The 25174-nt window shown below is 40.9% G+C and overlaps 1 protein-coding gene across 3 annotated transcripts in view; it reads right to left on the reverse strand.

Moving 5' to 3' along the window:
- Positions 1 to 5214: 5214 nt before the first annotated feature.
- The window catches only part of LOC107743257 (protein bassoon-like), a 98355-nt gene continuing 78395 nt past the window's right edge, over positions 5215 to 25174 (reverse strand). Inside the window, exons 4-12 of one of the 3 annotated variants that reach the window (XM_016556416.1) lie at positions 21874 to 22074; positions 14794 to 21051; positions 11569 to 13612; positions 10340 to 11193; positions 9329 to 9440; positions 9086 to 9211; positions 8671 to 8726; positions 8417 to 8518; positions 5215 to 6094 (exon numbers count right to left, since the gene is read on the reverse strand). In XM_016556416.1, coding sequence (XP_016411902.1) covers positions 8686 to 8726; positions 9086 to 9211; positions 9329 to 9440; positions 10340 to 11193; positions 11569 to 13612; positions 14794 to 21051; positions 21874 to 22074 — 9636 coding nt within the window. In that variant the 3' untranslated portion in view covers positions 5215 to 6094; positions 8417 to 8518; positions 8671 to 8685. Of the gene's footprint in view, positions 6095 to 8416; positions 8519 to 8670; positions 8727 to 9085; positions 9212 to 9328; positions 9441 to 10339; positions 11194 to 11568; positions 13613 to 14793; positions 21052 to 21639; positions 22075 to 25174 lie in introns of all 3 variants that reach the window. The other 2 variants (XM_016556415.1, XM_016556414.1) reach the window with 2 other exon arrangements.

Here is a 25174-nt window from a genome sequence, read left to right on the forward strand (position 1 = left end):
CCACTCGCCTTTTGAGGACTGACCACAGGTTCTCTATGGGATTGAGATCCGGGGAGTTGCCTGGCCACGGATCCAAAATTTCAATGTAATGATCGTCGAGCCACTTCTTTATCATGGTTGCTTTGTGACAAGGTGCTCTATCATGTTGGAAAAAGCACGGATCATCACCAAATTGCTCATGGATCGTTGGAAGTCGCTCTTGCAGGATGTTTTGATACCATTCTTTATTCATGGCAGTGTTTTTGGGCAGAATTATGAGAGGGCCCTGGACACTCTGGGACGTCCTGAAGACTTCTTCACTGCAGTCAAACCTCTCTCCTTGAAGTTCTTGTTGATCCAGTAAATGGTTCTTTCAGCAACATTCTTTGTAGTAATTTCCTTGCATGTGAGGTCATTTTGATGCACCGCGATGATGGCTGCACGTGCTTCTTTGGAGGTAACCATTGCTAACAAGAACACAATGACTGGAAGCACTTCTTCCCTCCTTTTATAGCAATCAGTCTGCTCTTACAATCTAATTAGTATGATAGTGATTTCACCTGACTAGACATTTTGATTGAACACCACAACAGCTTAAGCAGCAAAATTGGCAAAACACAAAATTTATGTCACTGCCAAAACTTTTGGCCACGACTGTATATGTGTATGTTTATATATATATATATATATATATGTGTGTGTGTGTGTGTGTGTGTGTGTGTGTGTATGTGTGTATGTATGTATGTATGTATATATATATATATATATACACATATAAACAGTATTTGTAGTTTTGTAACCTTCTATTGTGTCCCCTATAATTATTTTTTATTCTACTTTTTATATTTAATCTTTATTTATTTATTTATTTTTGTAACCCATTCAAAGGTTAAAAGTCTACTTGACAATAACTGCTGTTCTCATTATGAATTGTGTGAAGGTCACATTTAAGAAGTTTGCATTAAGTTGACGGATAAGCTACTCACCGTCTGCGGTCATGCCAATCATATGCGGCCAAGTGTGGTCATGTGACCCCTGCTGTAATTGGCTTTGATGCCTCCGGTGATTTCTGATTGGCTGACTGTCACAGACTTCCCCTCCAGCGCTCGCTCTAGACGTGATGCTTAACGGTGGAGACTGCCAGAGCTCTGTCTATACAATGAGCTGGACTTTGACTATTAGAAAAGAAGATAACCGATGCATTATAAGACGATTGGGAGCACGATTTAGGAGAGCAAGATCTTTTTGACCTTTCTGGAAATAGAATTGCAAGACATTAAATCCATATAGTGTTCAGAATGATATTGAGAAAAATATAGGCTATATAAGGTATAAATAAAAATGTATTTGTGACAATCGGTTTACAGTCAGTTGTCACTTTCAGCAGCTTTAACTCTGTTTCTTCTAAAACTTAATGTTAATTTCAATGTGACTTGTGAAGTTTACAGCAAATGACTTGATTAGCCTGTGCATGACTCAACCTTACCAACCAGCTCTGTTAGTCCCTCGGTGATGTGAGTAATGTCTCATCACAGCGCCTTCATGCTACAAGCCTTCCTGGCGCGGAGGGATTTAGCGAATGTTGACGGTAAGCGTGTGTGACAGTGGGTGGACAAGAAAACACGTAGCCTACACAGTTACACAAACACACATCATAACTTAAGGTCCATTAACAGAAGGCAAGTCGAGGCTTGAGCTCTTACAACACTCTTCACACTCGTTTTAGTTTATCACTTTTCCTCCAAACGTTCCATTGATCTTATACAACGATATGAAGTACAGTTTCTAATTGCACAGAAATAATTCTGTCCAAAATGGAAAATGGTTGTAAAATCTCTGTATAGCAGAAAGCAAGCAGAGAAATTTTTAATAAATCTAATGTTGTCTTCCCACAAAATCATTATTTTTCCCCATCATTTCTTTCACTGGGGACACTGATTGCCAAACAAAATCAACAAAATGTTGCCAGTGTTTGTGGTCTTTGGGGAAAGAATTTAATTACCAGACCACAAAATATTGATTATGAGTGAGTGATTATGATTTTTGATTCAAACCAATTTACAGAGAGCCGCAGTCTATTTCAAACTGCAAAATGATTCCATATTTCATAGCTATCACATTTTCAAGTCGTTATAGCTCACATTGAGACAATGGTCCTATGCTGACTCCTAGAGGTCATATCAAAAAGTGCATCGATGCATCTTCAACTGATGATTTTTTGCCAATGAATATGCAATTTCTAAATTACAGTACTCACCCTCAGGCCATCCAAGATGTAAATGAGTTTATTTGTTCATCAGAACAGATTTGGAGAAATTTACCACTACATCACTTGCTCACCAATGGATCCTCTGCAGTGAATGGGTGCCGTCAGAATGAGAGTCCAAACAGCTGATAAAAACATCACAGTAATCCACACAACTCCAGTCCATCAGTTAACATCTTGTGAAGTGAAAAGATGCATGTTAAAAAAATCCACCATTTAGGCATTTTAATTTTAAACTGTCACTTCTGGACAAAATATAATACATAATAACGCTTCCTCCAATGATCCAATGATTAGTTTAAAACTGTTTTCACTTGTATATGGAACTTGATCTGTGCATATTTCTCTCCTGATTCAGACGTAAATACTTTTTCACTGGAAAAAAAAAACTCGTCATAGATAGACTTGTATTTTACCGGAAGCAATGGTTTAAAGTTACAATACCTTAATGATGGATTTGTTTCTTACAAACACACAGCTTTTGCACTTCAAAAGACGTTATCTGATAGACGGGAGTTGTTTGGATTACTGTGATATTTTTAGCAGCTGTTTGGACCCTCATTCATTGGTGAGCAAGTGATGTAATGTTAACTTTCTCCACCTCTGTTCTGATGACAAAACAAACTCATCTACATCTTGGATGGCCTGAGGGTCAGTAAATTTACAGCAAATTTTTGGGAGAACTATTCCTTTAACCCTAAGTAGGAACAATAGTATTATTAGTGATGCTTACAAACACCACTAAAAATAAAATTGCTTATGATAAGAAAGAGGATGACGTACCTTTTCTCTCTAATGTCATTTTCCTGCAAGGAGTGAAATATACCAATACAAGAGACAATGTAAATTTTATCTTTTTGTCTTTATTCTTCTCCAGTCTGGAAACAAATTGCAGGTTCATTATTTTCATAATCACATTACATGACATGATGCACCAAAATTTTTCTTTTTAACAGGAATACATTGAAAAGAACACAATATTTCACAATGAATACTGGACTCACATTTAGCCCATTGCACTTACAACAGTGATTGAATTTTCATTTGTGAGAGCATTTTTCTTATTTTTTCATGTTGTTTTTCCCCATTCCCGATTAAATTTATAATACATCCGCTACATCACTCTGAACCTTCTTTTCTGGCACAGTCATGATGGAAGCCACTTACATGTTTTTCATTGTATTTAGATTTAATAAACACAATATGTATAGAATCCCTACACAGACCAAATGTTTTCAGATCGTAAGTTTTTCATTTTTTCCACTGTAGTCAACAGTCATTGAGAGCCAGCAACATATACTATGATATTTTTTTCTCATAATAATAATAACAACAATCATCATTATTCTTTTATACACAAAAGCACAAAAGGTTGGCAGCAAGGCCGGCGTGAAGTTGCACAAGATGGCCATCATTTTACCAATGATATTTAAACACTGTACAAAATAACCAAAGTCAGTATTTACAGCGACAGTTTGTCTCTCTGTGTGTCTGTGTGTGTGTGTGTGTGCGTGCACATGCCTGTTTGTGTGGATATGTCCATGTTTGAGTATTTCTATCTATCACTGTGGCTGGCTTTTGTGGTGGCAACTTTGGCTCATGCACTTGTTATTGAATATCTCCATGGTAACAGTGATGTAGAAGAGTTATTATTCTTCAGTATAGAGTCATGATTGCTTAAACAGCATTCCAGTATCAAAAGGAAAAGATTCACCTCTAATCAACGCACCTCGTGACGCATTCAAACGAGTGCACCAAACTCGAATAGTGATGGACAGTTTGTGCTTTCCACGTGCATGCCCTGATTTTCATATAAATGGCATGGAGATGAATTCATGCTACATACTGTACAATGATCACGTTTACGGCAAGTCTGCTTACTTGAATCTTCTCCGAAGCATAGTTTTGACCGTGAAGACATTGTCAAATTTACATGTTCATGTGTCTTTAAGATCTCGTCGTTTTCTGTTTTTGTAATAAAGCTCTTTGTTTTCCATCTGTCGGTTTTCTCAAACATGACAGATATACAATGCACAAAGACCTGTTTGTGAACTCGATGTGAATTCAGTGTGGACACAATAACATTCGCAACCGAACATGGATGTAAAACGACATTTCCTGTTGAAGGAGACGAAATAACGAGTGCATAAGCTGTGTGCCCGACTTGTCACCTGGTCAAACTGCAGACACGAAGACCGAATAACAGCACTACAAGGAGCCAAAGAGAGCTGAGCAGAATCATGCTGCAAGCAACAGAGATGGTGGATGTCCAAGACCAACAGTCCACACAGTAAACCCTTTGGCAACAGATTCCCTGAAAACTAGGGAAGACAAGGGCTTTCATAAACATGCCATTAAAATAAAAAGAAAGTAGTTTGACATTTTCATACATACAAGGTAAATACAAACTGTCCTTAGTCGTATTTAAACCCATCGTAACGCAGTATCGGTGAGGGACGTTGCACTGGGAATGGTTTTACATGGATTATTGCATAGAACATTTGAAATTGGTTCAAAATTTTTTCCTAGGTGGATCTACGCACCGGTAAATGTGTTTTTGGGAACTTCTGGATGCGCGAGAGGGTGATGGTGTAGTTTGTTGAGGTTTGTAAAAACTTATTTTTACCTGTCTATGTACGACAATCAGATCTGTGATGAGGAACTTGAATGCTTGCAGATCACTTTCAGCAAAAAAATTGTGCTCTGTATGGATTAGCATGCTATTGCATCAGGGAGAAAAAACAACTATGTATATTATAAACAGTTTAGATTATCAATAATGACGAGAAAAAATGATATGTGAAGGTATAAATAATAATACCAAACATTAAAGAAATACCAGAAATATAAATCCATAAATACACTAATCAATATCTTACATTAGCAGTGTTAACGAGAGATATGTACATGTTCAGCAGTATACAATTGTGCAAAATAAATCAAGTAAGGATGATATGGAACTTGTAAAAAAATATGTGAGGTATACAAGTAAAAAATATTAGTAAGGCTCTTAATTTAAAAGAAAATTAGGCAAAACTGATAACAAACTAAAGCAAATAAATAAATAAAAATAAAATATCTGGAATAGGGTAGCAATGGCTTAATGGTTGATAAAAGACAAACAAGACTATGCTAACATTCTGATATTACTGACCTCTGCACTTGACCGATAGTTTTACGTTAAATAACCAGCTTTTTACACAAGGTGCACATGGCTTCACCCTTAGAGACTCTGAAAGTGGTCTAGATATGGATTCATATGAGATATATATATATATATACATATCTCATATATGTATACATATATATTTTTTGTGCGTGCATTCCATGTCCACGGTTTACACATTTGCATTCATTACACACGTGACAAAAAGGTTAAGGAAGAAACAAAAACATTCATAGAGAGGGTCAATCATCGCCATATTGGAATGTCAAGATCTTAGAAATCGAGCATACATTTTTAAACAGTTTGTTTGAAGCCTTTGTAAGGTAGTCGTTCTCTTTCTCTGCTATGGTCTCTTCGAGTCTGGGCATAGAAGTCTTCATTAGGACTGCAAAAAGCTAAGAACTGCAGCTGTCTGACATCTTCATGCTGTTTTTAGAAGAGGGAGGGTCACCTGAGCACAGATTATGTCATATAAGGGAAGACATAACTGTCTAGAAAAACCTGAAACGGAACAGGCAGTTTGGCATTTTGGGAATTGTAATTGCTTCAACAGCAACAATGGAAACACTCTGGAAGAGATTTAGCCTCCATGTTTGTTTGGTTATGCAGATATCATCGGATAGACCATGCCTGTGAATTCTGTCTTAATGTTTTCATTGAAACTTCAAGGTTCGATGATACATCTGGAGAAGAGATGAAAGAAATATTACAATATTTGGTATTTTCACTGCATAATTAGAGTGCAGAGTTAGTCAAACATTCATAAAATATGTGGTATCAGTTTTAAACCTTCAAAACACTGGCCTAGTTTACTTGCATTGTTGAGGGTAATACAATGCACTACTCTTCTTAGCCACTAGAGGGAAGAAGAGGACGAATTTCTCACACCAGCAACACCAGAAAAAGTACCAGAATCAGATATATTCCAAATCTGCAGGCTTCGTGAAAAGGTTTGTGAACAAATATCACATTTTCACTATAAATTTGAACAAACTTGCTCAAACTACAGCAAAAAAAGGTGGAAAATCTGACTAATGTATAGCATGATATACAGCAAGACTGCTGAATTCACGTGTACTACTCAAAATAAGGGCAGTAAATAGCAGAATCAAATCTAGAAGTTTTAGAGATGCGTGAGGAGTTCTTTTTCATGTGGGTATTGTGACTGGAATGACACACCCACACACCTTCCATTGTGACTGCATGAGTAAACCAAACCAATGTATGGAGCAGGATTTGGAATGGATTGGATAGTAAACTGAGAGTTGAATCGGATTAGCCTTGATTTAAGTAGCCCCTAAACCCGTTTTATCCCAGATCCTTTCTCTGAATCTGCACATGCAACACACCCGCTGACAGTAAAAGACCACAACAGTCACCATGATACAATACCAGTGACAGTAGGCTATAGGAAGGTGGAGACAGACCACAGGTAGATTAAGAAAACAGAGAAATAGGGTGATTACAGGAACTTAATTAAATAATCCAATGGTCTCATTGGCTATGCTCAGCAGAGAATAAGTGGTTCAATGAGACATGAGATTTTAGTCAAGTTTTCTACTAGACCACATTGCTAAATACAAAGCTAGTCACTGTACTTTTTTTTTTTTTAACATTCTCATTACTGTTTCAGTTAAATTTCTGGTACAATTCTTTGATATGGTCAACTGTGCAATTTTGCTTGAGTCTTGAGTAATGTGACTCATCAGAATATTTTCGGCACAAAGATGACTGAGCTTTGCCCGGATGCTAATGCTAATCTAAGCCCACTGATCTGCCTGCTAATTATATCCCACTTTAACTGACCCAATTCACCCATGCTGAAGAGCGAAAAGTTAGATCCGAACGCCTCAGATCAGGGTCAGCTAATCAGAGCTCTAACTTTTGACATTAGTATTGAGCAAGTGGCACAACTGTCCTCAAGTCCACACTGCAGCTTAATTTGGTCATCAATTTACTTTTTAAGCTTAATCCTGTTCTGTACACACACACAGTTAGATAATGTAAGGGAGTGACAACCGCATTCTACAACCGGATTAACTCACTAAAAATTCAGGTAGTTACAACCGCATTTACTGAACCAAACTGAACTAGTTGTTAATTACGTATTTAAATGTGTGTCAGAGTTGTCTCTCTTCTGTATGCGCGGTGCAATAAATCACAGGGAACGAGGTACGTCTTCACTCATTACTGTTGCTAGATCTTGCTAGAAGTAAACTAAGTAAACAATTAGTACAACTAAAAATAGTAAAGTAGTTAACAATAAACTTAAATCCAAACACTGTATCTTGGAAGTAAACTACAAAACAAAATATTGCGACATGCACTCACCTACTTTATTGACTCCATAAACTGGAGTTAATTATGAGCCTAATTAACAAGCCCAAAAACGCTTAATAAGCGTTGCTTATAAGTGGACATGGCAACCCTTCTAGAGTGTAATCTGCGAAGCAGCCTTCCAAACATAACCAAAACATGATTGCTCTGTTGATGGTGAACATAATTCTTTGGTCGCTGTAATATAACTTTGGTAAAAAAAAAAAAAAAGCAGATACCACATGTTCGAGACGCCAGAACATTGCTATGGTTACCATGGTGTCAATTATCACAATTTCAAAAGGGTAAGTTCTATTCCATACAAACACAAAACAATAATTTAGGGGATTTACACATGTATTTAAATGTGGTTGTCACTCCTGAAACTTTACAGTGTATACATGACCATCGAGAACCAAAAATCACTCTGAGGAAATGCTCTGTCCTCCACCTTTTCAGCTGGTCAGCTTTTTTTATAGCAGTCGTTAATGTATTTGTAAGTTGCACATTTGTGAAAGAATCAGTTGGTTTCTCTCCCACAAAGCAATGAAACTGTACACTGACGACAAAGTTAAAATGGTAATTTGTCACAGTGTCATACACAGTAATAGACAGAATTCAGTTTGGGATTAGAATGTTTATACTTGTTTTGAGTTCTAAAGTAAAGTGAGTTAGAATAAAATACTCACCAGTTTCCTCAGGTGTACCCCGCCCTCAGCTCGAGATGTTAAATTGCAGAAGCAGATTCATAGGTTTTTCCAGTTCTAACTCCAAGTCACCCCAACTAATGCCTGAGGAACAGAAAACAAAAATCAGAAAACTTTAAGACTCAGCTTCACAAGTTACATTTAGTTGGTCAACATGGCAACCAATCCAGCACTAACTAGCATAAAACAAAATTCATGCGGGTCTTTTCAGAAGATTGCATAAAGTGTTTTCTCACCTTCCTATCAGCTGATCACCAAAATGAAGTAAACTTCTTCCCGAGAGCAGATACAGCTGTATGAAAGATGAGCAAAGCAAAAACACAATTAAGGTCACAGGTGGCATTATCAAACAAAATGGGCTGCAAACACAAACGCTATAGATTCAATCCTAAGTAGCAGTAACTCAGGAATTGGAGAATTACTAAGATCACCATCCTGCTTAGGCCTCCACAATTTTGCACTTAAAACCAGGGTGTCCTTGGGTGCTACCCCTAATATTACTGTTGTGTAAACTGTTGTGAAAGATAGGCAACTGCTAAATGGCAACTAATTACTATGCTCAGTCAAGACATGGCATGTATTCTCCATAACATCTCTCTCTACCTGTTGCCAAAATTTTGATTGCTTATTTGATGATTCACAGTTCCATACCATCTCCTATTTTTCCAGCTTGTTCCGCTGCTCCTCCCTGCAGGATCTTTGTAAGAACATTTTCCCCTTCGGCAGGCTGCTGTGCAGCACTGCCTATACCCCCTGGCCGGGGTGCTGCCTTTGAACCTGAAAAGACAAAGAACAAATGATGTTGTTCTTAGGTCATACACAAGTAATGAATGTTCCCTATTTTGCTGAAAAACAAAACTATACTAATGAGTTAGCAGAGTTATTTCCATTTACCAATTCCTGTGGCAGGAATCGGGGGTGTTTTTGCAGCCTGTGGTGCAGCTTTTGATCCAATAGCAACTGCAGGAGTTGGTGCAGGAGCAGGCGCAGCTGTGTCAGGTTTTGCCTGTATAGGGGCATGAGGGGGCAATGTTACAAGAAACTTTAAGTTAATTAAAAAAAAAATGTATTTGTCAATCATGCTTTGTTTGAAAGGCAATGTTATATCAGTGTTTCTCAACTAGTGGGTCGCGACCCACTCAGAAGTGTACGGCCAGGGCCGGATTTACCTCTTTTCGTGACATAGGCAAAACTAATTTTTGGGCCCCCCTTCCCTAATATAATAGGCCTAATATTACCACCCAAGCAAACAAAAATATTTCTTAATCAGTGGAAACCGTTACAGTGTTTTCTATCGCAATAAGCGCTTGCGTTCAATCAATACAAGTCGAATGTAGTTCTTAATTTGTTTGAGAACTTAAGCCTAGTTCAGACTGTCAGCCCAAATCCGATTTTGTGCAAATTCCAAAACGTAATTTTAGAGCTAATAACAGAGGCTTGAGCCATTGATATGCAGGCTAACGCAGTTATTAATGCAGTCTAATGCAGTTATTAGAACCAGAGAGAGAGGGAGAGAGAGAGATTAAGTGCGTGTGCGTCTAAATCCGGCCCTGTGTATGGCCAAAGAAACGACATCAACAACAAAAAACGTAATTCTAAGTGTTTTTAAATCACAACTGGTACTGCGTGTGTTAGCTGGAAAGGATTTGCATGAAGGTATGATATTCATTCTATTCAGAAGCAGTTTCACGTTTCATTAACAGTTCATGTTAGCATTGCCCTTACCAAAAAGTAGTATACTTCAAGTTTATTTTAGTAAGTATACTTAAGTAAAATTCAAGTATATTTTTAATTATACATGACACTTATAACCAAATGTGAAAGGATTAAATGTAAAACTTACCTAAAGGAGCAGATTAAAAATAGCATAAATGGTAAGGCACCAAGAGATTTATGAAAACTCACCATAGCAGCAGCTGGCTGGGCAGTGGGTGGTCCTCCTGGCTGTTGTCTTGCCTGTGCTGGAGCCTGACCTGGCTTAGATTGTTGCGGAGTTGTACCTGTTCCCATGCTAGCAGCTGTGGTTGTGGACTGAGTTGCTCCCATTGTGGTTGCTGGCTGTTGCCCGGGTTGCTGTGGTGGCTGCTGCTGTGTACGAGTTGTTTGTCCCAGTTGTTGTTGTCCTTGCTGCCCTGTCTCAGGTAGCTGAGGCCCTGTCTGCTTGGCAGACATTTGCTGGCCTGCTGTAGATCGCTGCTGTCCTTGCTGCGATTGTGGCTGCTGCTCTCCAAGACCCTGCGGTGGCCTGGAACCTGAAGAGGGCTCCTGCCTTCTCGATGAGCCTGGTTGCCTCTGCCCCCGTTGTCCACTTGAGCCATGGTGGTGGCTTGATGGGTCACGGGAGTAGTCTCCTGAGTCTCGGGGGCTTGCAGATCGTGGATCGGAGGATCTTTTCTGTGTGGAGGATGATGTGACACGGCCGTCTGAGCGGGTGGAAGGATCTTTTGGATGTGATCGTGAAGAACGAGATGACCTGGGATCATCTGATGAATGACGGGAAGAAGACTGTCTTCCTGAACTACTTCCATGGTGACGGTGTTCCCGAGATGAGGTGGAAGAGGAATGTCGTTGATGTCCGTACTCATCTTGAGGCCACAGGTCTTCTTCAGGAGGCTCATCATAATCATGGTAAGTGTGCTTTACATTGCTCCTCCTGCTAGAGGATGAGTGACTTCCACTCCCATGATGTCTAGAGCGATCTGACCGAGGTTCACGTGGTTTTTCAAACCAGTCTGTTTCCTCCTGACCCAAATGATAGGCTTTTTGGGAAATGAAGGGAGAAAGTCAATACTTTGAGCTATAGGGAATGTCAGTGGCAAAAAACTGGATATGAACTCAATGAAGCCATGCAATGCTCAAATCCCAAAGAAAATAGTTGAAGAAAAAAGAAAAGGAAGCCAACAAAAACAGCAATCAACAAGAATAACCAAAAGACAAAATGTACTGACATCTGAATCACACCATGCAGTTCATGCAAAAAGGCATATATGGTTTCATGCACTGATTACAGCATTTACATACAACAGTAGTCCAATCTTTTGTTCTCTCTGTCTTCAAGGCAAGATCATTGGCATGCAAGCTTTCAATTGTTGGATGCATTTTAACAAGCAGTTTTTAAATTCAGCACCAGTTACCTTCACTGTCTGAAACAGCACAGTGCATGTCATCTGCAAGGTAAGGGTCATCTGGCTTATATACATGACTCTTAGGCATATCCCTTATATGGTGGTCCTGTACATCTGGTAAGGAATGACTGGAACCATACTGATTCCGTACATCATGGGGATCTGGCACAGAGCCACGACCAATTCCCATGGGCTTTCCAACAGGACTCAGAGGGCTCTCTTCCTCTGAGTTCTGCGTACGCATAGAAGGACGGCCACTACGACCATGTGTGCCCCTCTGTGATCTTTCCATGGCGTCCCTCTCATAAGACTTACTTCGGTAACCACTTGAATCTCTGGAGGAAATTTTATCCATACCATAACCTGTAGACCTTGATCGTCCGGATCCATAAAGACGATCATCCTCTTCCAAAGCCTCTCTTGATCCGTAGTACTTCTGTTGATCATAACTCTTTTTCACGCCAGTCCTGGACACCACAGTGCAACTACCACCTGTTGATGTTGTCATGGTGTAGGAGGCTAGATCAGACTCTACATCTCGAGCTTCTTCAATTGGAGAGAATTTGGATATCTTTTGTTCCATGCCTTGCTTCCTATGTTTGCTACGTTTGGACGAAACAGCAGGTGCCAAATTTTTGGATGAGTGTTTTTGGCTTCCCATTCCCCCACTGCTACGGGATGAATGCTTATAGTCGTCATAATAATAACCCGTACCACCACTTACAGTGGTACTTGAATGTCCATGGCTGTCTACTGCACTTTGATAAGTATTTGAAGTTCTTCCATATAAATTCTCAGAGCCATTGCCATAAGTTGGTCCACGTGGGCCATTCTCACTTCCATAACCTACCCGTGACATGTCAGCGGACCCCATGTTTTCTTTTGTAAGTTCACTGATATCATCAATCATGACATAATTTCTGGGGATATTTTGTTCTAGATTTGTGGCATAGACACCATCTGTTACATATCCTGATGATGGACTTGGGATACGTTCAGTCAGAGGTTGGTCAGAGGGGCGATACTGACCATAAGCATTGTTCAGGGGTGAGGAATAGACACCACTAAATCCAGTTTCTTGAGCTGATGTTGCTATTGGAAATGAAGGATTACTGATAACTTCATAGTTTGTGGGTAGCTTCTGTTCAAGATCAGCAAGAGATGTTTGCCTTGGCCTTTGATAGGCAGAAAGCATGTCTGCGTGGGGTTGGAAGGACATGCTCTGTGCAGGATAAGGTAGGGTCTGCCCTGGTAAAGGTGCAGGGGGTGGTTGGAATCCCTGGTGACTGGACTGCTGCAAACCAAGATCAGACTCATAAGTAGGCTGACCATAGCTATGAGTCTGGTATGGCCCTGGGGTTTGATAGGATGAAGGTTGAGGAGGATGAGGTTGGAAGGTTCCCGGCTGGGGCTGTGAGGAGGTTGGATATGGTGTTGTCTGAAACCCAATCTGCTGATAGGCTGCAGTGGGTGGTTGTGTGGGTGTGGGCTGGGCCTGTGGATATTGATATGGAACATATGAGGAAGTAGGAGGGTACTGAGATGCATTCAAATCAGTAGTAAACTGGTTAAGAGGTGCTGTACTTGGGCGTGACAACATTCCATTTTCTTCATAGGTGCCTGGTGCTACCCCAGCTAGTCGCAAATTATTCAGCTCACTGTCTGACATGTAGTCACGTGCATCCCCCATGTATCGCAGGTATGCAAACTCTCGCCTCTCTCTATCTTTAACCCTGGTTTCCTTGCGCTGAGTGATGCCCAGTTCCAAGCATCGCAACTTAGCATCAATCTCCTTTTCCTCTTCCTCTAACTCTACCTGTTGTTTACGTAATTTGGTGGATTCTTGCTCTACGGCTTTCAGTTCACTCAGCAAGCCTGCCTTCATTGCACCTTGTACAGGACGTGGCAAAACCCTCTGGGATGCTCCGGGAGAAGTGTATATATGGGGAATTGCTGGTGTTACAATCGGTACAGGTGTCTCATCTGGAGGGGGACTGGGGAGAGTTCTCTTCACCTTTCTCATCATTGCGTTCTGCTGCTGCAAGGCAGACATCTGGAAAGCAGACATGTTAGAGATTGATTAAAATGACAGCAGACAAAAATGTGCTACCATTTTCCTTAATACTTTAAAAAGGAAATAATAATAATAACCAAATTAGGTAAATCTGTTAAATATATTATACATACTGCATACAGACACAGTTGTATCACAGTGTATCACTCTGTATTACAGTATTTATCTCTTTCATTTTTCATAAATCCCTATGCATACAATGCACTTGAGGTTCAGAAAGCCAACTGAACCAAAAATAAAAACATTACTGTACAAGATATTGCAAGCACACTCAAAAACTAAACAGCTATTTTGTCAACCAATTATAAATATATCTATGATACTATTTTATAAATGACTAGTGGTTTCAGAATCAATCAGGCAATATATTATACATGGATAAAAATGGCTGCAATCCTATTTAGCTGTAATAATTTTGGTGTACCTAATATTTTAGTGTTAACACAAGAATTAGTTTTCAGTTTACAAGAAATAAGCATTAAAATATCATATAACAAACAAAAAACATCTGTATACCTGTGAAGTTAGATAATTCATTAAAGAAATTCAGTTAAAACACACTGGATGAAGAGACAGAAGAAATAGCTTCCTTTTAGCTGTTGTATAGTTCTTTAAATGCACAAGCCTGAGCATTCCTTAGACAGGAATCAAACTGAGAATGCAAGACTCAGACCTCTCTGACCAGCTGCTGACAAGCCGGAAGACAGCAGGGCTGACCCAGTATGCCTACATTTTGTGCCAGCCTCTAGCATTTCTAAGGCTTTGCCAGATATAGCAGTTTTTCTGTGTGTGTGTGTGCATGTGTGTGTGTGTGTGTGTGTGTGTAAAGGTAAAGATAAAGCAGGGAATGAATGGTAAATTAAAAAATACATGGAGAACTAAATAACTATATTTATTTTATACTATTTGATTTATATTGCTTTTCATGTGAACAGATATGTTTGGTGCTGTCCAACCTACACCTTATTAAAACAAAACAATTGTTTACCAGGAGTATTAAAGTCTATACAATTATACAATTATACATAGCTGCATATAAATATAGTAATAATGGGAATGGAATTTTCTGAAATTAATATTTACAAGCTGTAGTTTTGTAGTCAACAAAAGAAAACTGTATAGTAATTAAATTTTTTGCAAGTAATGAAATGGTTCCATACCTGGCTTGCTGGGCTGGTTTGACTTTGGTATAAGGAGAATTTGGTCTTGGCTGGGTCCTCTGATGTTGGACTGAGAGGCTTAGGATCTGACATGGACCGCTGAACACTCTTTATGGGCCTCGGAATAGTCTGATGCCTTTGTGGTGACTCTGCAGTGAAGGCTTTTTGTTGGGGAGTCACATGTGCCTTGTTAAGCTTCTCACTGGAAGTAAAGGTAGTCTCCAACATACGATGGGGAGACAACGGAGACACTGGAGAGTACAGCACTTGTGGAGATTTGGGAGGCTGACGGGAAGGAGATTCATTTTGCTGCCGAGCTTGCTGGTATCCAATATCTAATGGGTCTGGCTTTCTCCTTTCAAACTTGGTTGGCGTGGCACCAACTAATTGCAGACTAGTGGAATAGGGACTAACAGTAGTAGGAACACTAAGCTGAGGAGCAACAACTCCTTGGGATTGTGCCTCTGAATCAGTTTGACAGGCTAAACTCTCTCCCTTATGGGTTCTTTCTGGAGCAGATATGTAGTGAAGAAGTTCAACCTTTGATGTTTCAGCCATGGTAATGTGGATGGCTGGAGAGATTCTACCCAACTGGTCTGACTCAGTCTGACATGAGGAGTCATTAGTGGTCTGAATGGCAATGCTAGATTTAGATGCATCACTCTTAGTCTCTGCAGTTGGTTCAGAGTGCTTGGAGTATCTTGAACGTCTGCGGCGTATTGGCTGACTGTCCCACTCACCCTGGTCTTCTTCATCTGTCTGAACGCTGCAGTCAGCTATACGTCTAGTTCTACGACGACGAGACATGAGTTTATCCTCTGTGTCTTCATCATCAGTTTGGACACTGCAATCTGCAATTCTCTTGCATGACTCATCCTCTGACCCATTCCTCAAACGAGGCATAGAGTTTTGTTTCTTCATAATCCGACCATCTCCCTGATCTTCACTATTTTTAAGCGACATCTCTGAAGAAGAGCTGTGCAAAGGCCTAGTGGACACCACAGCCTGGACCACCTGCCCATCAGCACATGGCAAGATCTGCACACTCTGGCCCTCTTGTGGAATAATTCTACCACTCTGATCATAGATAATTGAGATGGTTTGAGGTGTCGTTGCACCAACCATTACACCTTGAATTGCCCCTTGAGCTGTCGTAGCTGCTGCTGCAGCCGCCGCCGAAGCAGCTGCCGCTTCTGCTGCCGCTTCTGCTGCTGCAGCTGCTGCTGCTGCTTCAATGGCTGCTGTTTTCTGCCTCTTTTGGTCTTCAAGCTGCTGCTGGAGTTGCTGTTGTAGGGATTGAATATGGTCTAGCTGCATCCTTTGATGTGCCAACTGCTCTCTTTGCATCACAAGCTGGGTTTCCCTTTCAGCTTGTTGATGCAGAAGAACCTGCTGCTTGATGGTCTGTAGCTCTTGTATCTCCCGCTGCATGAGCAGATGTTCTTTCTCTCGGTGCCTCTGGAGTTCCATGCGGTCCCTCTCCAACTCCTCTTGTAAACGTAGCTGACGCAATTTCTCTAACTCAACACGTTCTCGCTCTAGCTGCAAGAGCTGCTCCTGTTGTAGTCGCAATCGTTCCTCTTCTTTTTCCCTCTCAATATTAGCAGATGTGGTTATAGTGGTACTGGCAGATGCATCTGGAAAAACTCTAGTAATTGCCTGGGACTGTTTTTGTGGCACTGTCAATTTTTGAGGCTGTGTCTGTGGCTGGCTTTGAGTTTGAGTTTGTTCCTTACTTTTGACCAGTGACTGTGGTTGAGTTTGGGGCTGTATTGGGAGTTGTGTTGTAGTACCTTCTACTGAAATATGAGACAAGGGAGCCTGTTCATTTCCAACTGATTGAACTGGCACTGTACTTGTATGAGCTGGTTGTACACCTTGCAGACCCAAATTTGAAATAGGTTGACCAGTTTTAGGTGATGAAGTTGTTGACATACTGCCAGGTGCTGTAGGCTTTCCCAGGTAAACTGGAGCTTCCTGGGATGTACTAGAAGATGGCACACTTCCTGATGAAGTATCTGGAGCTGTTACTGAAAATCGATTTGGAGGAGGATATCTGTAAGGTCCTTGGGCATTAAGAGGCATTCTTGGGGTGACTTGAGGCAACCTGGTGAGGCTAGCCAGAGGTACAGCAGTTACACTGGCTGAAGGGTAAGATCCGTATACTGCTCTTAACATGGGATTGGGAACAGGGGCAGGCTGGGTGGTGATTGGCAGGGTGGAGGCTATTGGGGTGTTGATAGTAGAATATATCATGCCATCAGCTGTCCTTACAGCAGGGGGATACAAAGACCTTAGGCTAGCTTGTCTAGCATTGATTAAATTTGTAAGTGTCTGACCATGTACTGTTGGTCTGCCATCAGGACCATACAAGAGATTGGCTCTAATAGATTCTAGGCCTTGTTGAAGATTAAGTCTTCCTGCAGGGCCTGCTCTCCCAGCACCAAACTGCAGAAGCTCAGGATTACTGGTATAGCGGCTACCAAACTGCTCCATGGAGTTAAGAGCAGCACACATTCTGCTAATCTCTCTGGCTGTAGTGGCACTATACTGTGCAAGATTGGATTCTTGAAAACCACCAAGATCACGTGAAAGATAACCATACTCTGCATTTATATTGGACATTGAGCCATATCTTCGCAAAGGTAATGGTGGAGCCGAATCACCTCCTTGATGGCGTAGATCTGTGTAAGATCCATATTGGGCACCCATTCCAAGATATCCTGCCTCATAAGCCTGCTTCATGGTGCTTAAATCCACTGCTAGGTCCCCAGGGTCAGTCCTCTGATAATATTGGAGACTTGAACCTGCTAAATTGTTGTCTGACATTGATGGTGGAAGTCGTCCGGCAGGAGACAAAGTAAAAGATTTGCGTTCATCTGCAGATGCTTGTATGTTTACTGTTTGGTAGCCATCTTTTCCAGGTGCTTGGGATGGCTCTGCTGAAGGATCTGATGGTGCTGTTTTACCTCTCTGAGCAAAAGGACCTGAGCAACTACCTGCAAATGGCAAATTGTAGACAACGTCACAGCAAGCTAACTGATTCTCTGGTTTAATCTGTCCAGTGAGATCTAGAACTTCTACTGGTGGAGGCGGCTCCTCTCTTTTAACAAGCTGGGTCACTGTACCTCCTTGAGTGCTATTCTCATCCAACTGCACCATCATTACCTGGGGCTTTCCTGTGGAGAAATTCATTACAGCAGGCTTATTCTTTAGTTCCAAAGCCACCCCACCATATATGTCATGACCAAGTGTAGGGGTGGTAGACACAGAGCATGATAATGGTGGTGGAGGTAGCGGAGATATCTTGTGAATAGAGCTTACTGCTGTTTGGGTCCCTCCACAAGTGTTCTGGCTTACGACCAAGTCCTTCTTCAACAATATTGGCTGCACTTGATTAGCTAAGTTGTACCGGGCAAAAGATGCATTTTGTTGATGCTGCTGGAGCTGTTGCTCAAGGAGCTCTTGTTGCTGCTGAAGCTTCTGTTGCTGCTTCTGAAGTTGTTGCTGTTGAATGCCTAAATTTTCCAGACAAGCATCAATTTTTGGAATGGATGGATCTGTGATAATTGGCCTGGTCTGGGTCAGACAGACTGCAGATCCAACTCCTTGACCAAAGTCGACTCTATTTTGTAAAGGATCTCCATAAACCACTGGTTGTTTTGGCTGTGACATGAACATGGATGCTGCCACAGTCACACTTACAGTTGTTGGTGTAGTTGTTGACACCGGAGGTTGTGCCTGTGCATTTAGATTCATAATAAGAGGTTGTACAGCAGTATGACGGCTTGGTGGTGTTTCTGCATCAAGTGAATATCGACGTGTATCAGAAGCTAGAGATGTTAAGTCCATACCCTGGTCTGTCATGATAATTGGCGCAGGCTTCATTGGTGCTCTAAGATCCACTATATCACTACCTGGACCAACTGTGCCTTGCTCTACAACTCTTGAGGTACCAGGTACTGTGGAGATTCTACACAAGGATATGTTTCCCACTGGAAGAGATCCACTACTTTGGGAACCAGCAGAGGTGGCAGTGCTCACAGCCACGCTAACTCTTTCCGATATCTGTGTCCTTTGCAAGCTATGTTGAGGTGATGGGTGAGCTGGATATTTTTGTGGTGATGTGGGTGACTTTGTTGTTGCATGTTGAGTCTGATAAATTGTCTGTTGGCTGTCTTTTGTTGGTGAGGATAAAGGTGAGGTGGAGGAATTCACTGTCACTGGTTTGGTTTGACTGCTAGTTCCTGATACCATAGCAGGGGAATCTTGGGAGGACTGCTGTCTTGAAAGACGTGGTGCCCCAGCTCTATGAGGGATCTGAGAGGTCTGAGTAGGTGCCACTGTAGAAGTTGTACAAGGTGCAGGGGCACGTGTTGGACTTTGTGTGGGAGAAGTGGAAGGGGATGTGGAAGGACTTGAGCCTTTAAGATATGAGAACATCTTTGATGTTAAGGAGGACGCTCCAGGATCCGGCACTTGACCCTGTACTTTCCCCTGAACACCAGGTCTTCCTTGAGGCTGTGTGGGAGCAGGCTGCCTAACTTGAGACTGTGGGGAGCCAGTAACATGGCTTCCTTTGGAGGTTTGGTTGCTCATTCTAACTTGACTTTGTTGTGTAGCATGTACTCTTTGTGTCCCTCTTCCTGAAGGATCATTTCCAGAGAATGAAACTGGAGCTGAGATCTGGGTAGGACTTTTACCTGGACTCAAAGAAGTTGTTCCAGAATCTAAATGATGTTTCTTGTCTGTTTGAAGGACTCTTTCCTGGTGTTGTTGTCCTTGTCTTCCTGGTGCACGTTGCTGCTTTTGCATCATCTCTGCTTTTCGCATCATTTCCTCATAAACCTCTTCAGCACTTTTTAATGATTTCTCTGCCGCAGATGGAGAGACAGCAGAAGTTTTTTCTGTTGGAGAGTACAAAGACATAAATGTAGGTAAATTATATTCACTGCCAGACTTGAACAGCTTTGAACCCATTTCAAATCCTTCAGCTTCTGAATCCATGGAGGGAGAGTATTCTGAGCAGGATGATCTATGTAGTTCTTCCATTTCAGCAGCTTGTCTGAGTTCCTCTGTTGGTGATGCATCTTCAATGGGTGAAAGGTTACTAGGAGGTGTCTTCGATCTCTCTCTGCGTCTCTGCGCTCTCAGTTCCTCTTTGTCCCGTTTAGTTTTTCTGGCTGTACTACGAATCCTTTGCTGCTCTAAGTCTCTCATCTTCTCCTGCTCTCTCAGAAGTTCCTCTTCTTCTCGCAACTCGTCTTCTTCTGAGGAGTCCTCAATGGTGGGCAATAGTGGACCATGGGATCGATGCCTTGCTTTTCTTTGCTGCTTTGCTTCCTCAAGCCTTTGTCTTCTGCTAGGACTGCTATCACTATCATCTTCCATTGATGACACAGAGGTTGGAGAAGTTCCAGAGGTATAACTCGGTGTGGTTGCAGGGAGGGTTGATGAGTATTCTCCCCTTGACCTTTCTTCAGGTGACCCAGTAAGGCTTTCCATCTCAAGCTCAGGCTCCCTGAGGTCATGATCTGTGCTGAGTTCCATGTCACGATTATAGCTATTTGTATTATTCAGTTCAATAGTTTTAAATCGTCTCAGACCACCTTGTGAGGCCATCATGTCATCCGCTTCACCCGATTTGTAGTTATCAGTGCTTTTAGTTTCTTCTTCAAAACTGCTAGATTGCTGCGTCAAGCGACGTCTCTCTTTTCCTAGATCTCCGCTGTGTTTATGGCTCCTTTTTGTCTTCACGTGGCCCTCAACATCTGCTGTGTCTTCCTCATCTGCACTCATTTCCAGAATCTGTCTCCTCATGAACTCCTCATCAGTCAGGTTTTTCTGTGACTTCTTCTGTCGGGGTGGTAATGGAGAAAGGCCACTTTCACTACTGTCTTCCACATAATCATGTCGTAATTTACAACTGAGATCATCCGATGCTTCCTCATCAGACTCATATTCCTGATCTTGTGTTATAGACAGAGATCGAGGTCTCTGCTGTTCTGCTGTGTCTCTTCCATCACGATGCTGTCCTTGGTCAGTGGCTGTATGTGACTCCAACAGAGGTCGCATTGAACTTTCCAGTTTTGTTAGTTCAGATGGACTTGGGGGGCTGCGTTGGTCAGAAATCCCCCTCTCACTGAGCTTCATAGAGTCCTCTTGGATCAAGCCAGTAATCTCACTCTGGGAGCTGGATATACCATCAGAGGAGTAGCCTGTATCACTCAGACTCTGTGTGCTAGACTTGTTGGAATCCTGTAAATGCAGAGGACACTGCATTAGGTCATATGTCATATGATCATTTAAATTATACTGAAAGATTTACAAAGTCAACTAACATATAAAACAGCTTATTAATCACAATATACAAAACATGCAAATGGCACACATTAGACAAGCATGCAAAACCTGGAGGGGATGAGGTCAAACGTTAATCTAAATCCGAAAAAACCTGAAAATTGTAGTAAATGTAAAAGTATGCTATAAATAATACTAGTTAATGATGTAAATATACATGGCATGCATATGTTAACACATGATAACTCTGGAAATACTTATAGTGTATGTCTCATTAAATGGTTACATGAGGCTATTTGTAACTTCAGTTCTTTATAATGGATAAGACAAAGTTTACAAATGATGTTGACTCATCACTGTGCTCTTGTAACCATCAGGCACTGGAAATAGTGATTAACCACTGAGACTGTTCATTTTTTACCCGTTTTTGAGTACAGATGACATTGGTTGTATTATTTAACATATAACATTCCCATCATAGAATGCTGAAGTGATCTGTTATGAAGGACAAAGACAGTGGTGATGAGGACACGGAGGGCCACTCACGTCATCGTGTTTAGATTTCTGCTTGCCACTACTTTTCTTCTCATCTTTTTTATCCGATGTTCCCTTTTTAGATGTTGCTTTGATGTCCCCCTCTTTTTCTGTTTTGAACATAGCTTGTTTCTTGTTAATGCCTTGATCTTGTTTTTCTGTCTCAGCCTTAGTTGCAGGAAATTGTTGAGAGGGGCCCTTGGATTGTGGCGCCCCTTGCTTTACTGGAGAAAAAGGACCACTTACTTGGGCACCAGGTGGCTTTTGCTGCTGAGGGCCGGTAGGTCTCAGCGCAGCTTGCTGACTGGGCCCTCGCTGCTGTTGTTGATTGGCTGGGCCTGGTAGTCGGGGAGATCCAACGGATGATGGCACAGGAGGAGGAATATCCCCTAAGCTCCCTGACATTGCTCTCTGGGTCTGGCATGTCAAACACAGCCATTCTTTCTTCTGAAAATGAAAGGAAAACATGTAATAAGTACAAGGAAACAATTTAGATATAAAGGGGAAAAAACTGTTGACAAGGTTAAAGTGTCAATAGTCAGATTACATGTGATTTATCACATCACTCGCTGGCATTCTCTTGCACTCTCTCTGCCTTTGTCACACTACTATTGTAATTTAAAAGGGATTTGGTCAAGCCGAGCAAGCAAGCATAATTGGGTCCTGGCCAAGGCCTCACAGGCCTATTCTCAGAGGCCTTGCTGATTCTCTTCAAAGCCACAGTGTTTAACACACACAATTATTTAGCCTCTGTTAAGTCCAGTAAGAGACACAAGCTCAGAATGATGGCTGATACCATCCACAGCAGGAGGCTCCTGTGTATTCAAAATCACACAACATTTAATTAAACGCTTTAGGAGTGTGAGACAATAAACATATGGTCATTAAAGGGATAGATCACCCAAAAATGAAAATTCTGTCATTATTTACTCACCCTCATGTCGTTCCAAACCCGTAAGACCTCCGTTCATCTTCGGAACACAAATTAAGATATTTTTGAAGGAATCTGAGAGCTCTCTGACCCTCCCATAGACAGCAAGGGTCCTTACACGATCAAGGTCCAGAAACGTAGCAAGGAGATCGGTAAAATAATCCATGTGACATCAGGGGTTCAACCGTAATTTTACGAAGCTACGAGAATACTTCTTGAGCGCAAAAGAAAAAAAAAAAAAGACTTTATTCTTTATTTATGTCAGCTGCGCCACGCGGATACGTTGTTTTCGTTCAAATCAAAGCATAAACAATGTAAACAGCGTATCTGTGTGGCACAGCTGACACAAAATAGCATACGCAATTTACGTTCAGTGGATACTCTCCAAAATGGCGCTAGGGTGACGCGGAGGAGACGAATTGTTGAATAAAGTCGTTTTTATTTTTATTTTGCGCACAAAAAGAATTCTCGTAGCTTTGTAAAATTACGGTAATTATTTTACCGATGTCCTTGCTATGTTTCTGGGCCTTGTTTGTGTAAGGATCCTTGCTGTCTATGGGAGGGTCAGAGAGCTCTCAGATTCCATCAAAAATATCTTAATTTGTGTTCCAAAGATGAACAGAGGTCTTACGGGTTTGGAACAACATGAGGGTGAGTAATTAATGACAAAATTTTCATTTTTGGGTGAACTATCCCTTTAAGAAATCATTTTGCTTTTGAATTTGGACCAAGAGCTCACAAATTATTGGATGAATCACATAACAGCTTTTCATTTCTAGAACAATGCTCAGAATTACATGTGGCAAACACTTGCTGTGCAGTGCGTGATCTATAATTACTATATAAAATAACAAAATAAAAAATAACAAAAAAAACACACCAGGAATATACAAACTGACATCTAGGACAGATGACTTCATAGAGAGTGATACACAAAATTATAGACACTGACAGTATGGTCTCATAAAACCAGTTAATCAGTAGTTGCATCACTGTAGATCGGGACAGAATCTCATGGGGTGTACTGCTTGTTGATCTCTGGTGCACAAAGCATACACAAACATACCACAAACTTGCATCAGAAATTGCTCACTTATGTAAACTGCGCCAAAATAGAAGTCATCCAAAGTTGTGTTGGGTGGTTGCTAAGGCATTGCTAAGCAGTTGCTAATGTTTCTAGGTGGTTGCTTACTGGCAAAAGACAAAAACCAACCACCACCATTTTCTATCATATTTTGGTCCTGGCATATGACTGGGATGCATAAGTGGAAATCTATAGGATTTTATGCTGAAGTTAAATACAAAGTTTTTGGCGTTCTACAAAGTAATGGCAATAGTAATAAGTCCTAAATGTATAACTTGTAACTTCATACAAATTATGCCATTAAAATCTCCAAAGCCAAGCTGGTGAGTATAGAAAGAAGCTCTTTGTGGTAAGTAAACAGCTCTGCTTTTAACAAAATTCAGACAAAATGTATGTGCACAGCTTTGCTTGACTGCTAGAGTGGGTCAGGATGAAATCTGGGGAGAGGCTGAGAAAAGGAAAGGTTCTGCCATGCGAGACAGACGCCTTTTCTTTTTGATTCTACATCCCCCCCCAGTGCTCCACACTGAAGCTAAATATAAACAGGTGCAGCGTTCACTCAATGCTTGTGCAAAGCTCACAAAATGCTCTGCCATCTGTGCCTTTCTGCTTTTTATATGGTTTGTTGAAGTGGAATGGACGTTGTGTGAGTGTAGTCATTTCTGATGTGTGCTTTTAGCATAATGAACAAAGCAAAGGTAGTAATGCAGTGTGTGCCTGTGAAGAAAGCCCAAGAAAAACTGTAACTGTAATTTCAAAGCAAATGATTTGTGAAAGCTGTGACTCGTTTGGACTGGCCGAATTTACATGAATGGTTGATTTCTAAAACACAGTCTTTTTTGCATTAAAAAATCTGAATGTATGACACCTTTGGCTTTAGAGGTTAATTAATAATGGTTTGAAAAAATGGGAGAGGCCTCTGAAATAGAATAAAATGGAAAAAAAAGAATAATGTTAATAATGTAGTATTTTCTGTGTACATTTGAGTTTCAGTGAGCATGGAAACCACAGATGCAATGTCAGCTCTTACTGGACATGAGACAATCAGACAATTCTGGTTTGATTTGCAATTCAAAGGTTTTCGCTTTCGAGTCTCAGGTAATGATGGAAAAGACTCAAGTTACAAGGCCAAGACAAATCAAGGCCTAAATTCAGGCCTTTTAGCCTTAATAATAACTTCAATGTATATGATCTGTGCTAATCATGCAGATTTTTAAATTAATCACTAATAAAAAGGTAAATCTGCATAGGAAGTATGCAATTTAAATGAAGCAATATACATTTAAACAATCTAACTATCAAAAATTCTACTGGCATATTGGATGCCAAAGAATAACATGGTTAAACTTTATACCAATGCACTACCCAAGTATTTAGAAAATACCTGGATTAATGGGTTCCAAGGCCAGGACAGTTGCTTTGTAAAATAATGTTCAAGATTGCTTGCTAACTACACTACTGTGAACAACAATAAATGTTTGCTAACATTATTTAGTAAATCCACAGGACCTGAATTAGCTAATTGCATACCT

Source organism: Sinocyclocheilus rhinocerous, unplaced genomic scaffold, assembly GCF_001515625.1.
Source record: "Sinocyclocheilus rhinocerous isolate Xijiao unplaced genomic scaffold, SAMN03320098_v1.1 scaffold227, whole genome shotgun sequence".
Lineage (NCBI taxonomy): Eukaryota > Metazoa > Chordata > Actinopteri > Cypriniformes > Cyprinidae > Sinocyclocheilus > Sinocyclocheilus rhinocerous.